We start from the raw sequence: 14858 nt of genomic DNA, 5'->3' as shown, positions 1-14858 counted from the left end.
GGAACAACAAAGGACTGCACACCAAAGATGATCCAACCAACTTTACCAACGCCTTCATAACAGCCTGCCAAAAGGGCACCACCCTGGGGCATGTCCACCATATATGTAAAAATGATCCCATTTGAGAGTTCCACTTCCAGCATAGAGCCAAAGTACCCGGGTATATCCGCTGCAGCCTCTCCAGTGCGTAATACCATCTAGTGAGAACTTTATACGCATTTTCCTGCACCAAAACACACACCGAAGCTTTCTGAACCTCCCCAAAAATAGCTTCCCACTCCCCCTGAAAGCTAAATGGTCTGGGATCCCATCCCCCAAAAATGTATATATCACTGATATAGGTCTGGGCACCCTCCTGCTGAATGGTCCAATCTTGCATCAGGGGCAATATTAAAATCCCCCCCTACCACCATCTGCCCTCCAACAAATTCCAAAAGCTCTTCCTTTAATGTGTGATAGAAGTTCGTCTGCCCCACGTTCAGAGCATAAATATTGATCAGTGTCAGCTCCTTCCCCTGCAACCACCCTCTAAGGGCCACACACCTCCCACTACTATCCTGAAACACCTTTTGAATTGCAAACTCACAAGTTTGTTGTATCAAAATGGCCACTCCCCCGATGAACCACTACTTCCCAAAAAAGCCTACTACGCATCATATGAGTATCTCTCGGTCTTAAATTTGTTTCCTGCAAGAACATCACATCCCACTTTAACCTATTCAACTCCTTAAATACTCTACTGCGCTTCCCCGGTTTATTGAGCCCGTTTACGTTCCATGTACCCACCAATAAGGACTCTCCCCTACCGTCCCCCGCCCCCTCCTTCACATGCCTCCTTCCCCTCCCCACAACCATCCCCTCCCCCACCCCTGCTCCAAACCCAATCCCCTCTGCTTCCACATATCCCCACCCCTCCCCCATCCTCCCCGTCCCTCCCCCTCCCCTTTGCCGATCTCTCTCACAGAAGATCAGCCATCCCACAAGGAACAAACGCACACACCCGGGGCTTAGACCTCTCAAAAGCTAACCCCTAACCCTCCCCCCACACAGTACTCCCCCCACATCTGCTACTCTCATTCAGCCTTTGCAATCCTACTAAATCTCCCTCTACTCCACCAACTTCAGATCCACATAATTGCATTCCCAACACCCAACACCCCCTCCAATCACATTCTCTCAGCTCACCCCTCTCAGTTGTCCCACAAACTCACATAATCCCCACTCTCATCAGGGTGCCATTTCCTCCCTCCCCCTACATATAGCATCCCCAAAATTGGTTGCTTATCTTCAAAAAGTCCTCAATGACTCAATCTGTCATGCACTGTTCTGCTTTCCTTCAGGAAGCTTGCTTGTCAGATTTCTTTCCCCGATCCACCACCGTCTACCACGCTGAATCCGCTCTGGGTTCCTTGGCTGTCTCCAGTAACTCCTGTTGACCTGGAACACCGCTACACCCCAAAGACTGTAAGGTAGACCATGCTTTATCCGGGGTCTTCACTCTGCGAGATTTCCCATCCATCGTTAGCCACATTGCAAATGGAAAAAGACACCTATAGCGAATCCCCTTTGCCCGCATAAACCATGACTTCTCGGAAGGAGCAACGCTTCTGTAAAGTAGTCCATGCCAGATCTTGAAATACTCCAACATTAAAGTTTTTCCAAATAATCTCTTTTTGCTGCCTCGCTTTAGTCAGGATCTTCTCCTTCATGGGAAAATCCACAAAGCACACTACAATGTCTCTCGGGTTGCATTCTCGCTGTGGGCCAGCCACTCTATGCGCTCTTTGAATGTGGAGGTCCGGTAGTTACCCACCGTCCACTGGATTCAATATGTACCCACATAACTCCCGAATCACTGCTTCACAGTTGCTAAATATGTCCAAGTCTAGGATGCCTTCAAATCGCAAATTATTTTGGCGCGACCTATTCTCCAGGTCTTCCACCTGCTCCTTAAGTTGTTGCAATTCCACAGCATCGGTATCCACTACTTTATGGAGTTTCCCCATGTCCTGCTGAAGAGTCACCATCCCCTCCTCCACCTCTCCGACACGTGCACCCAGATCGCGGAGTTCAGCCCTGATTTCTCTCAGGGCGGTCTGTACATCCTTTCGGACCCCCGCCAGATTGGCCTTCAGGTCCTGGAACCAACCCACTACATCCGCTTTAGTAATCTCGTCGGCTTCCTCTGAGCCTGCAGTGACCTGCTCCTCCTCAATTGCTGCTGGGGCCGTCATCTTTGCCTCGCTCCGCTCAGGCCCCGCCACAACCGCCGGCGCTTTCCTGCTTTGCTCCAGTGCAAAACGGAATCGTTCCAGCCCCTTCTTCAGTGGCATAACTCCGGGACCACTCCCCCACAATCCACGCCTCAAGGTGCTGCTGAATTCAATGGGTTTTGCTCTCATTCATTAAAGCCCCAACGGAGCTCCACGTTCAAGCAGCCATCCAGGTCCGTGACGTCACTTCTTCCATTAAATATTATTTTTATTTTTTGTTTTAGTTGGGTCCCCTGAGGAAGCACTATGTGAAACACAGATCTATTATCAAGACTTGGATGCATATTTATATTTGAAGATATTTTATTATGGATGAACAATGTGTGGATGATTTAAATTTGCATCAATATGGATGAATATAGAAAGGGCATCAATAGAGATGCATTAGTCTCTTTATTATATACTGTTGAGCTGATGTCCTCTAGATGTGCAATGATTGAAAAATACACAGGTCCATCCATATAGTGATTATTTGCACTCTGTATATATTGGGTACACATTATTTTTCTGAGCACATTCAATTTAAAAAGAGAGATTTATCAAGCTACTGCTCATCTTCAATAGGAATAGGGCTTGGTTTTAGTTACTATCTACTGTTTTATGTTGAGTTCAAAAATAAAACTTCCCTATCCACAGTCTCTACTGTTAGTGGCACTGGAAAACCTTCTCCTACCTTCTTTAAAACTTTGTGAAATTTTGTCATTCTAATCAAATTTGCTTTTATGAAGTTAATAGAAATCCCTACTGGTAAGAACGTACTCACTGCAACTCTGATTTCCTTGAGTGATGCCCAGGAAATGCCATTGCAAAGTTCGGATCCCAGCTATTTCTAAGGCAGCTTCTTCAACTTCATATATGAAGCAAACGGTTATAGGAAGGTTTTGCAACATCTACACTGGCCGGGAGTCCACTGAGTTTGCAGGTGGATGTGTCGACTCCCTCTACCCCCCACCTCACCCATTTCAAACTGCAAGATAATCCAGCAATCCAGCGGAGGAAAAGCGACATTTGAGAGAAGGCAAGCAAGTCCTCGTGACAAACTGGGCTACTGCAGGGGTGGTGTCTGAAGTTTTGTGTGTCCAAGCAGTGGAAGATTTGACCAGTGGCAGCAGCTGTGGGACCCAACCTGCCCGCAGGCGACATCAGAGACATGAACCCGATGTCTCGTTTGCCCCAGTAAAGCCTGCTGTTTTCACTTGAGGAAATATGGAAAGTGATTGTAGCTTTTGGACAATCAATTACAATGCAGATTATATCAGGTAAGAATAGACTTTGCTCAGAGGAGCAAAGACTGGATTCACAGGATTCTAAAATTATTGTTACAAAATTCCCTTCAAAAGTTTGAGGAAAGAAGCAGAGTTATGGAGACTGTCAGCTATTTTAGTTAAGGGACACGATAATGTTGAAGTGAAATGAGAATTTAAAAAAATATGTTATACAGAGGAGAAATCTGCATTGAATAAATTTTCCTAAAATTGCAGGTATTTCCCAACAAGAAATGTTTAAGAAATGTATTTGTTGCATTTGTACCCCACATTTTCCACCTATTTGCAGGCTCAATGTGGCTTACATAGTACCGTCAAAGGTGTTTGCCCAGTAGGTGGATAACAAATACAAAGTTGTATAGTGATCGTATGAGGTATAAGTAGAGGGTCGGAATGGATGAAGATTGCATTATTTATGCTAGAATATCTCAAGATAACCTCAAAATCACTTACCCCCGAGTGTTTTATTTGCCTTCTAGTAAGAAGCAGCCTACAGGGCAGGGGAAAAAGTGGATGTACTGTCTCCCATTTCACAGGACAGTATTGATTTAACAGCTTTTTCTGGAGCCCTCAAAAAGAAGGGGTAGCCATACCATCCATTCTCCTTATGACAATGGCATTGGACTGTAATAGAGACTGGATAATGAACTTCTATTTTAAACATTGCTTCCACCTTTTGTACTAAGAGTTCAAATGTTTCTTGATATTGCAAAATCTACACAGAAACATAGGAAGGAATTTTTTGTTAATGCAACCTAGAGTTTTGGCTCTGGGGCTCTTTTTTACTTAAAATTTCCATGTAAATGTGTGTTTCAGTATCAAACACAGATGTATTACTTCTTTGATCTCTCACAAGTAGTTTCAGATTTGAGCAATAAAATTGTCTCTCAAGGTCAGGGTGCATCCATCGAACAAGTCTTAACTGTATATTACTGGCTTTCACTCAATAGTTAATGATTTGGTCACTCTCTAGGCTTGATTTCCTAGGATTAAGAGTTCTCTAATTTGCCCATTAATTGATAGATCTCTTGATGCCCTCACAAATTGTGGACTGTTATCAGTTATTACTTTGGGGTTTTTTTAAAGATTTTTTTTAGGGGGGGGGGGGTCTTTTTTTTTTTTGGTTGATCCTTGCAATTTCTTATTTTTCTTTGATCAAGTATATTGGTTGAGTAAATTTGTTTTATTTACAATTTTAAAAAATCCCTACTGGTCCATACGGCCACCTATTCAGTACAACCAATGGGTAAAAATGAGGCTCTGCGTTTGATGAAAGCTGTATTTATGCCATGCGGCAAACCCTAGACTGGGTCTTTCATCCATCAACTGTTCTGGCTCAGACATGACAAATTCAAGACTAGCAATAACTGGAAAGCCTGAAAACAGTTTAGTCAAAGGTGGTTATTTCAAGCACTAATCAGAGAACACAAACCCTCACAGCAATATCCACAAATGAGAAGAGGAAGTGAAAAGAAAAATGAGAATGAGAATGTGATGACTGAATGTTTTTACACTCACAAAACTTATTCAACGCCAGCTGCATTTATTCAAACTACCAGCCAGTCCATACCTGCCCGTAGAGGCTTATAAAGTTCATTTGATGGTGTTCTTTGCCAGCGCTCTTTGAATTTTGTTCTTAGATCATTATCTGTGGCTTCTTCCTCATCCAAATACTTAAGTGACTGTTATAAAATACAAACCAAAGGCAATGCACACAAGTAAATATTAATACCAAGAATGGCATTATTAACAGTTTAATTCTTAAATACTAAAGATACAACTCAAAAAGGGATATAATGTTCAAATGTGTTTAAAAAGACAGAAATTTGCAACAATCATCATTGTGTTTCTCCCCATATATAATCATATGGATAATGTTCCTAATTTTTAAAGAGAAAATAATAAAATGCATAGATAAAGATTTTTTGGCAAAACATGAAGGTTTTCATCAACCTAAAAAAAAAAAAGCCCTTAAAAACAATGAGAATTTTCTCTATTAACACTGCTAGGGCCTTGTTTACTAAGGTGCGCTAGCATTTTTAGCAAAGAGGTTGAAAAAAACAGGAGCCGGGGTGTTCCTATCAAGTCCATTATAGGGCTGAAGCCAGTAGGCAGAGCTTGTCGGTAGTAGGCGGAGCTTTAATTCACCTAAAACAATAGCAAATGCTATTGAAAACAATAGCAAAACATCATTAAAAATAAATGCATGATCCATCTATAAAATTTGTTCCAGTTGGATAGGCACCTTTAAACGTGGAGGACAAAAGATTTTTATTTTTTTTTAATTGACAGCTTTTTAATTTATTTGAAAGCATCCCATATCTAAAAATCGAGTATCACTAAAACAGTTTAAAAATTATTATAGCTGGTAGAAACAGCAGTGATAACCTCTGTATTTGGTGCTCATTTTTCTACACAAATAAAATAAAAACACCAAACAAACAAACACAGTTTATACTAATTGTTCAACAACCCTCAGGATTCACCTTTGGGTTTAAAAAGCTAAACTACGTGCAAATAAGGACTGGATAAACAAATTAAATCAAAGTTTACAGCAAATGCACATTTAGACTGCATCTGGACAGAATTTCAACATGAAGGAAGCCCCTACCTCATTATTCAAAACATATCTGTGAAATAGTAGTAACTAAAAAAAGAAAAAGTGCATTTTTATAATATACCACTGCATTCCACAAAACAAAAAGGAACAAGTTCCCACATGCCATCTTTTTCTTTTAATGTAAGCAAAGGAAAAAAAAAGATGTTAAATGCTCCCAGTTTCAACCTAATGAATGTGTTTTTTTTTAATTGTACTTATTACATAGTAACATAGAAAATGATGGCAGATACCTGTACGGTCCATCCAGTCTGCCCAACAAGATAAACTCATTTACATGGTATGTGCTACTCTATATATGTATACCCAAGTTTGATTTGTCCTTGCCTTTCTCAGGGCACAGACTGTAAAAGTCTACCCAGCACTGTTCTTGTACTAAGATCTGGAGCTAACATCGAAGCCCCTTAAAATTTACACTCCAGCCCATCCCTATCTATTCAGTCACAATCAGGGTATAGACCGTAGAAGTCTGCCCAGCTCCCATTTTGTTTCCCATTTACCGGCGTCGCCACCCAATCTGCACTAAGATTCCACGGAACCATTCCTTCTAAACAGGATTCCTTTGTGTTTATCCCACGCACATTTGAATTCCATTACCGTTTTCATCTCCACCACCTCCCACAGGATGGCATTCCACATATCCACCACCCTCTCCATGAAAAAATATACTTCCTGACATTAGTCCTTAGTCTGCCCCCCTTCAACCTCAATTCATGTCATCTGATTGTTAAGTACCTGATTCTCATAACATGATGTCTGTTTTGGTGGCCCTTTACTGGGTGAAAACATCTCTGCACGAATACTGGGAGTGCCTATGGCCAGCCCCTCCAAATGACACTGATTTAAAATGTAGAACAAATTAGTACTCTAACCGATGAAACCAACACTTCTTCTGTGTACATCTGTATGCTGCACAAGCCAGTATGTGTGAAAATATAAGTGAGATTAAATAAAAATACTACCAACAATAAAGAATGACGAGGATGCGGCAGCTCATAGGTTTGCTTGCTTTGTTTTGAGTGTACTAGATGACGGATATGTGGGGAAGAGGAAACAAAGGCTTACCTTACCTGACTTCAACTTTTTGATGTCATCCCGTCCCTGTTTTCTTCAACCTCCCTAGTTTTGAGCACGTGCTAAATGCTAGATACACCTATATATTCCTATGGGCGTCTCTAAAATTATCCACTCCTACCCTAACTGAGATAATATTTAACCATCTCTCTGACCTCACGTGCAACTTTCTTCAAATCAATCACCTTACTTTCTAATTCTTCCTACTTTCTTACTCATCTATGTTACAACTTTGCCTCTTGGCCACTACTCATTTGCCTCCCCCCCCACCCCCCATTCATTCTCACCCAGTACTTCCCTCGCCCTTAATTGTCTTGTCTTCTCTGTGTTATTTTAGATTGTAAGCTCTATTGAGCAGGGACTGTCTCTGTGTCAGGTGTTCAGCGCTGCGTGCGTCTGGTAGCGCTATACAAATGCTAATAATAATAATGTTCTAATACATATTGTTTTGTCATTGCAAGTAGTATACCATGCCATACTTTGTACTGTTGTTCGAATATTTTTACTGCTCTAATTGCCTCCTGCTCATGTTTGATCTATTCTTAATGTACACCGCCTTGAGTGAATGCCTTCAAAAAGGCAGTAAATAAATCCTAATAATAAATAATAAAAATAGCATGCATTAAAAACACTAGTGCACCTATAGCGCAGCTTAGTAAACAGGGCCCTTAAAATTTTTTATTTTCATTCCAGAAAGTAGGCAGTACACAGGAATCAAGACAATCGAATTAAATCAATTTAACTTTGGACACTTAAAAAAAAAAAATCAGTATTTTATTTTGGATCCTAAATTTTAGGCAATTTAGGTAAATATTCAGCCAAATTTAAGCACTTAAGTACTCAACTGAAAATGTTCCTGAATTTAGTATTTAGGAGTGTTAATTTAAACCTGTCTAGATTTAAGAGCTTAAAGCTCAATGCCTGCTGCAAAAATTCTGTACTATGTGCAAAACCTTTTCCTCCCCTGCCTCCACTACTGCAGTCACCCACTTTTCAGGCACTCAGGGTTTCTTTTACAAAGTCTCGCTAGCAATTCCCAAGCGGCAAATGAGAGGAAGCCCACAGGAATTTAACGGACTTTCTCTCGTGTACAGCACCGAGAATCGGAAGTGCAGCTTTGTAAAAGAGGCCCTCAGTTAAGTATCTAGTGAAAATAGGCTGCTGAATTTAGGCATTCAGTCCATATTCAAAAGGGTCTAACTCATAAGAACATACGCATTGCCATACTAGGACAGACTAAAAGTCCTTCAAGCCCAGCATTCTGTTTCCAGCAGTGGCCAATCCAGGTTACAAGTACCTGGCAAGATCCCAAAACAGTACAATACTTTTTATGCTGCTTATCCTAGAAATAAGCAGTGGATTTTCCCCAAGTCCATCTTAATAATGGCTTATGGACTTGAAAGAAATTCAAACCTTTTTTTAAACCCCACTAAACTAATTGCTTTTACCTCATTCTCTGGCAACGAATTTCAGAGTTTAATTACACATTGAGTGAAGAAACATTTTCTCCAATTTGTTTTAAATTTACTACTTAGTAGCTTCATTGCATACCCCCTAGTCCTAGTATTTTTGGAAAAAGTAAACAAGCGATTCACTTCTACCTGTTCCTCTCCAACTCATTATTTTACAGACCTCTGTCTCCCCTCAGCCATCTTTTCTTCAAGCTGAAGAGCCCTAGCCGCGTCAACTTTTTCTCACAGGGAAGTCGTCCCGTCCCCTTTATCATTTTCGTCGCCCATCTCTGTACCTTTTCTAATTTCATTATCTTTTTTGAGATGCAGTGACCAGAACTGCACACAGTATTCGAGGTGCGGACGCACCATGGAGCAATATAAAGGCATTTTAACGTCCTTCATTTTTGTTTTCCATTCCTTTTCTAATAATGCCACATTCTATTTGCTTTCTTAGTTGTAATTGCACACTGAGTAAATAGTTTTAACATATCAACGATGATACCTGGATCCCTTTCCTGGTCGGTGACTCCTAATGTGGAACATTGCATCATGTAGTTATAGAATAAGGCAACGTACCATTTTAAAACTGATTCCCTGTGGCAGCTATGGGAGTGGTAAGTACGCCCTGTGGACTACATTAACTGTATACTTTCAGTCAATATAAAGAGTCTTTAATATCCTGAGGCCCTCAAACCTAGCTGTACATCAGATGACTTAAAATACACTGAATATTTCAGTGCAGGCTTTTCACAAAACCATTCTCTGCATACCTTCTCTACTGGTTTTAAAATACTTGCCTCGTCCAAGATCTCTCTGTTTCTCTGTAGCAGTTCAGGTAGATCTTTGATCAGCTGATCAACTGTCTGAATGCCTCCTTGCTCTATCACAGCTTTAGACTTTTCTAGTATAGATTGAGGAACAGTGTCTCCTGATATGTCCTCAACAGCAGCAGGAAGATTTAGAGAAGCCAACACCCTGAGAAGATTTTGAGAACATAAAATGTTTCTTAAAAACTCTCTCAATACATAAACTTTTAAAGCAACAATCCAAATATCAAATTGTTTGTTTTACGGCTACCACTCCCTCTTTGGATCTTATACTACTATAAAAACAGTGACTATATTTTCTCAGAGCATATTTCCCCTTTAAAAAAAACTATAGCTTCATATTAAAGCCATATATTATACTCTATAATAATTATGATCTTATTTTTAAGCAAAAACTACTAACTTCTTTAAAACAGCCTGAGAAATCTCTCAACATTAGTTTTACTAAATATACACTTTTTAAAACACTAAAATACTATGATATAAAATCCAGTGATGATGAACCATGAATTATTCTAGTTAATTGAGTTCAGTGAAAATTCCAAAACAAATGATATAAAAAAAACTTATAAAAATGGTTAGTTCTGAAAATTATACAACATTGGCTATAGAAATATACAGTATATATTTACCTTCACTGGATAGAATTGTTGGTAAGACAGACTTCTTATTTGAGTATCTGTTCCTAGAGCCCATGCTGCATGCATAGCCATTGTCATGGCAAGGCACAGCAGAATAAAAAAAATAAAAAAAAGTCCAAGTATAAAATCTATGGTACCACCTACCAAAAACTGTTATGATATTACTGTTATATATAAACAAAAGAAAAATTCACTAAAAAAAGTTTAAAACATTATGCTCATTTCTTTACTCACCACACAGCATTTCACTCAGACTGTATAGTGAAATTACTCACCTGTAGTAGGTGTACTTTGTGGAGAGCAGGATGATATTCTGACTGATAGGTAATGTTATCTGATAGAGCATGCACGGGAATTGCCCCCTAGCAACCATTCCTGAAGCCTTCTAGAGCAGCTCACCGTGTGTGCATGCGTGCATGTTCCAACCTGCTGTAACCACATGGAACCATCAGTCTAACACTATAGATGATAGAATGCAACTCCAAGGGGAGTAGGGTGGGCAGTCAGAATATGCATCCTGCTATCCTTGGAAAACACCTATTTAAAAGTAAGTAACTACATTCTCTGAGAACAAGCAGGATGCACTTACTGTGACTGTTGGGAATCCCTAGCTTTCAAGTTCTCTGAAACAAAAATGGGGGGGGGGGGGGGGGGGGGGGGGGCAACAGGCCTGCAACAGGCAGGGCCAGGAACTCTACTCACCTAACTGACAGAGTATAGGAAGTTACTGGTTCCTCTTAACACTCCCTACATAGAGCCAGCTTCAATTCTGCAGTACAGAGCAGAAAGGGTATGGCTCAAACAGCCAGATAAAAACTCCAAGCACAGACAGAACAGAGGCCCTGGGGCGACGAAAGCAGCTCTCTAGCATGTGCCTTAACCACAGATGTGCAAGGAACAGAAGCTTAATGCAGTTGGGCCACATTTTATCTTGGACTCTTGTGAAATCCTAATCCTGAATGCCAGGCCAGAGCTCCTTTTGGTTACCTTCAATACAGAATAGTACACATAGACAGTGGGGCCTTGTCACAGACAAGGCTGCAGGAAGATTATAATTGAATTCCAAAGACTATTTCTTAAATGTATCAAGCCTGTGAAGGGTACAACTAAAGCGTTTACTTTCACCTCTGAGTAGCTGTGTCTGCTGAAGCTCTGCACCACACCCTTGCTCACACTGCTAGTGTCAGGGGTGTAGCTAGGTGGGGCCATGGGCCCCCATAGATTTAGCCCTGGCCCCCCTCCATTTTCGACCCCCCCTCCCACTGCTGCTGACCCTCCCCCGCCGTCGCCAGGTACCTTTGCTGGCAGGGGTCCCCAACTCCCGCCAGCCTTAGTCATCTTCAGCGCCGGTCTCCAGCGCATTTGCTGATCTGTGCTGAGAGTCCTGACTGACATCCTGCATGTTCCTTTTCTATCTTGTATTCATGGCCTAGGAGCGGGGAGGGGAACTACCCTCCTTTGTTGTACCCCTTTGGGTAGGCATGGAGCTGGAGGAGAGTTTTGGAGGCAAAGCATGCTGGAGCCTCTCCTTTTGTGTCCATGGTCTCCAACCCTGATTTTACCCCAGGTTTACAGAATCATATTTTTCAGGGTTGGGCGACAGGGCTTTGTTACTCTGGGGAAGGTGTATGAGTGGGGGGTAGTCAGTTCTCCTCTTTTGCCCAGCTTCAGACTGATGGAAACATTCCCCCAGGTTCAGTATTACCAATACTTACAACTTTGCAGTTACTTACTTACAATTACTTACAACTACGTCTTGCCCCATCCTTGGCCACCTTTAAATCTAGACTGAAAGCCCACCTCTTTAACATTGCTTTTGACTCATAATCACTTGTAACCACTCGCCTCCACCTACCCTCCTCTCCTCCTTCCTGTACACATTAATTGATTTGATTTGCTTACTTTATTTTTTGTCTATTAGATTGTAAGCTCTTTGAGCAGGGACTGTCTTTCTTCTATGTTTGTGCAGCGCTGCATACGCCTTGTAGCGCTATAGAAATGCTAAATAGTAGTAGTAGTACTACACTACGTTGTCTCAAGTCCGTGTTAATAGTTGGGAGGGTTGCCTCACTATGCATCTGTCTACCACTCCCATAGAGAATAACACTGTCTTTTTGGTACCATCTGGGTAGGGACCTACACAAAGATGATGTCTCTCAGCAACTTGCTTGGGCCTGGTCCCATATTTTAGATGCCGACATGTCCGAGGGACCTCTCCACACAATTTCTTGGGCTTCATACTTATGTTACAGATACCCAGTTGCAAGAAACACAATTTAAGATCCTTCACTGAACGTACTTAACAAGGGATAGAGGGGCTTGTATGGATCTGTGGAAAGAAAGCATGTGTGTTCACTGCAGGGCCTCAACACGTACGCTTCTTCACATGCTTTTAGATTGTCCAGAGCTTACTATCTGGAATCATGTTTTTGATGTGTTCAGCAACGCTCTGCAAACCACACTGGAGTGGAATATGCAAGTCTTATTATAGGGTGACAAACAGATTTTTATTGATCAACATGTTTCCTTGGAAGCAAGGAAATTTCTCTATATTGCTCTTTCATTGGTCAAGAAAACAATTCTGCAATTCTGAACATCTTCAACTTCTTCACCTTTTTCTAGGCTGCCAGAATCAAAGAGGTAGCTCCTTTTGAACTGCATTCCTACCAGGACCATACTCAGCCAGAATGGGTGGCCTACCAACATCTAATGACGCATCTTCTCCAATGGATTACTGCTGACTCTTCCGATGCTACTTAACCCTGGGCAGCCTCTGTTTTGATGACCAGCTTTCTGCTTCATGCCTCCCTCTGAACATTATCTTCTTTGCCTTATGTCTTATCTCTGCTGCTTCATGTACTGTCTTTGATACTTGTTGAGTTCTGCCTCTCTCTTTTCTAGTGGATGGCTGTACTGCTTCTGCCTTTTAGTTTAAGTGTGCTTGGTGCTCTGGTTTAGTTCCTCCTCATGGATGGCATAAGTGTAGGTGTGTGTGGAGTGGGATGAGTGGTCATATGTTTGCTGTTGAATGTTTGAGGGTTGGGATATTAGTTAGAAACAGTACCATGCCTGTGTGCAGGTTCTTCAATCTGCTTATCCACTTATGTACTTTCTCTTTTTTAGGAATGCTTTCTTTGTCTGATTCCAAATTGTTTTACATCGGCTTTACTTTGTATTGGCACGTTACACTGAATAAACAGAGTTTACAAAAAAACAAAAAAAAAGAGCACTTCATAAAGATGGTGGTAGAAAAAAAAACAGTCAATGTAGGTTGTACAAGTAAAGACTGAGATAAACACAAAGGTGAAAGAAGCAGAGTAATAAAAACTGCAGAAAATACAGAAAATGAACAAACACCACAAGACTCATTCTTTATCTCCAATCACAGTCTTTGTTTCTATGTGGCCAGCAACTGTGAAATATACTTCTGATGTTATAGTTACCCAGTAAAAGATGGCATATAAAGACTTGCGCAGTCTATCTATAGTCTGCCCAACAAGGCAGCAAGAGCCACATCCGCCACTCTGTATAGGTTCCAGTCACTCATTCATGAACACTGGATAGCAATTTGCAATCATATCGACCGCCTATAGGCAGTTAAATATGATGGAGTCTAGGGACAATATGCGTTAAAAATACTTTTAGCAATACTTTTGATTAACTTGCTAATTTCAACATTAAGTTTCTTCCACCTCCCCCTTGCTTGATATCCATCTGTCTTTCACCATTTGCGTGGCCTTAGTTCCCAACTATTCTTGCTCAACTTAACACCTTAAGAGTCACATTTTGCTTCCATCTTCTTTCTATTTTTGAACTCCCTCACCGTTTTTGACACCACCAACTTTACTGGAAGAGCAGTCAAAAATGTTCATTTGTTTTAGTTTATAATGCACCCATTTGAAAAACAAAGCAAAAACTACAGTCCTTGGGGCTGGTCCACTGGAGGCACTGTGCACTGCTCAGCAGCTAATGCAGAACCAAACCAGATGCTCTCTTTTGGCTGAAAGAGTACAGCATTCTAAGAAAGATAATAGCCACGTTCCCTAAGAAGGGGGGGGGGGGGGGAACCTCTTGAAAAGCACTATGGCAAGAACTTGCCCGACAGGAGAGAGTACATCTGCACTGAACTGAAAAGTGAGCCACAGCCTGTGCCTTTCACCAAGCACCAGCACTGCTGCAGGTAAGATAGAGAGAAGTGAAAGTATAACAGGGAACATCCAGGTAGCTGAAAATCAAGTCTCACAACACCTGAAAAGGCTGCAGAAGCCCAATGCTGTACAATGAGACATTAGAAAACTGCTACACAGTATTTGTATATAGTATATAGAAATGTATGTTTTTATGGAAACAGCCTAGTTTATAGGCAGGTTAGAAGAGTTTAAATTAAATAAATAAACATTTTTGAGTCATTTTGTTTCCATCTATATGTAGCTATATATAAACAGAGAGAGAGAGAAACGCTAAATTCAGGAGCCTCACCCATTTGAGAGATTGGTAGCCTCCCTCATTTGAGCTATTGATCTGTTTACTAGATCAGCTTTCCTTTGATTGTAGAGACTCATAGACTGCTGAACTGCCAAAGGAACCATCTTCTCAAATAAGTCTGTAATTCAAGAATCATTTCATTCAGGTTTATATAAATTCCTTTATGTTAAAACTTGTATCTGTTTACACAAAAGCAAAAAACACAAAACTTTTGTTTGGGTT

General features: G+C 41.0%; 1 protein-coding gene across 1 annotated transcript in view; it reads right to left on the bottom strand.

The window, feature by feature from the left end:
- The window catches only part of PDCD6IP (programmed cell death 6 interacting protein), a 203604-nt gene that overhangs the window by 110737 nt on the left and 78009 nt on the right, over positions 1-14858 (bottom strand). The window contains 3 exon segments of the mRNA XM_030203495.1: positions 5109-5220; positions 9481-9658; positions 14631-14754. Coding sequence (XP_030059355.1) covers positions 5109-5220; positions 9481-9658; positions 14631-14754 — 414 coding nt within the window.

The sequence above is a fragment of the Microcaecilia unicolor genome, chromosome 1, assembly GCF_901765095.1.
Source record: "Microcaecilia unicolor chromosome 1, aMicUni1.1, whole genome shotgun sequence".
In the NCBI taxonomy this organism is placed as follows: Eukaryota; Metazoa; Chordata; class Amphibia; order Gymnophiona; family Siphonopidae; genus Microcaecilia; species Microcaecilia unicolor.
This window is presented reverse-complemented; position numbering and strand designations above follow the sequence as displayed.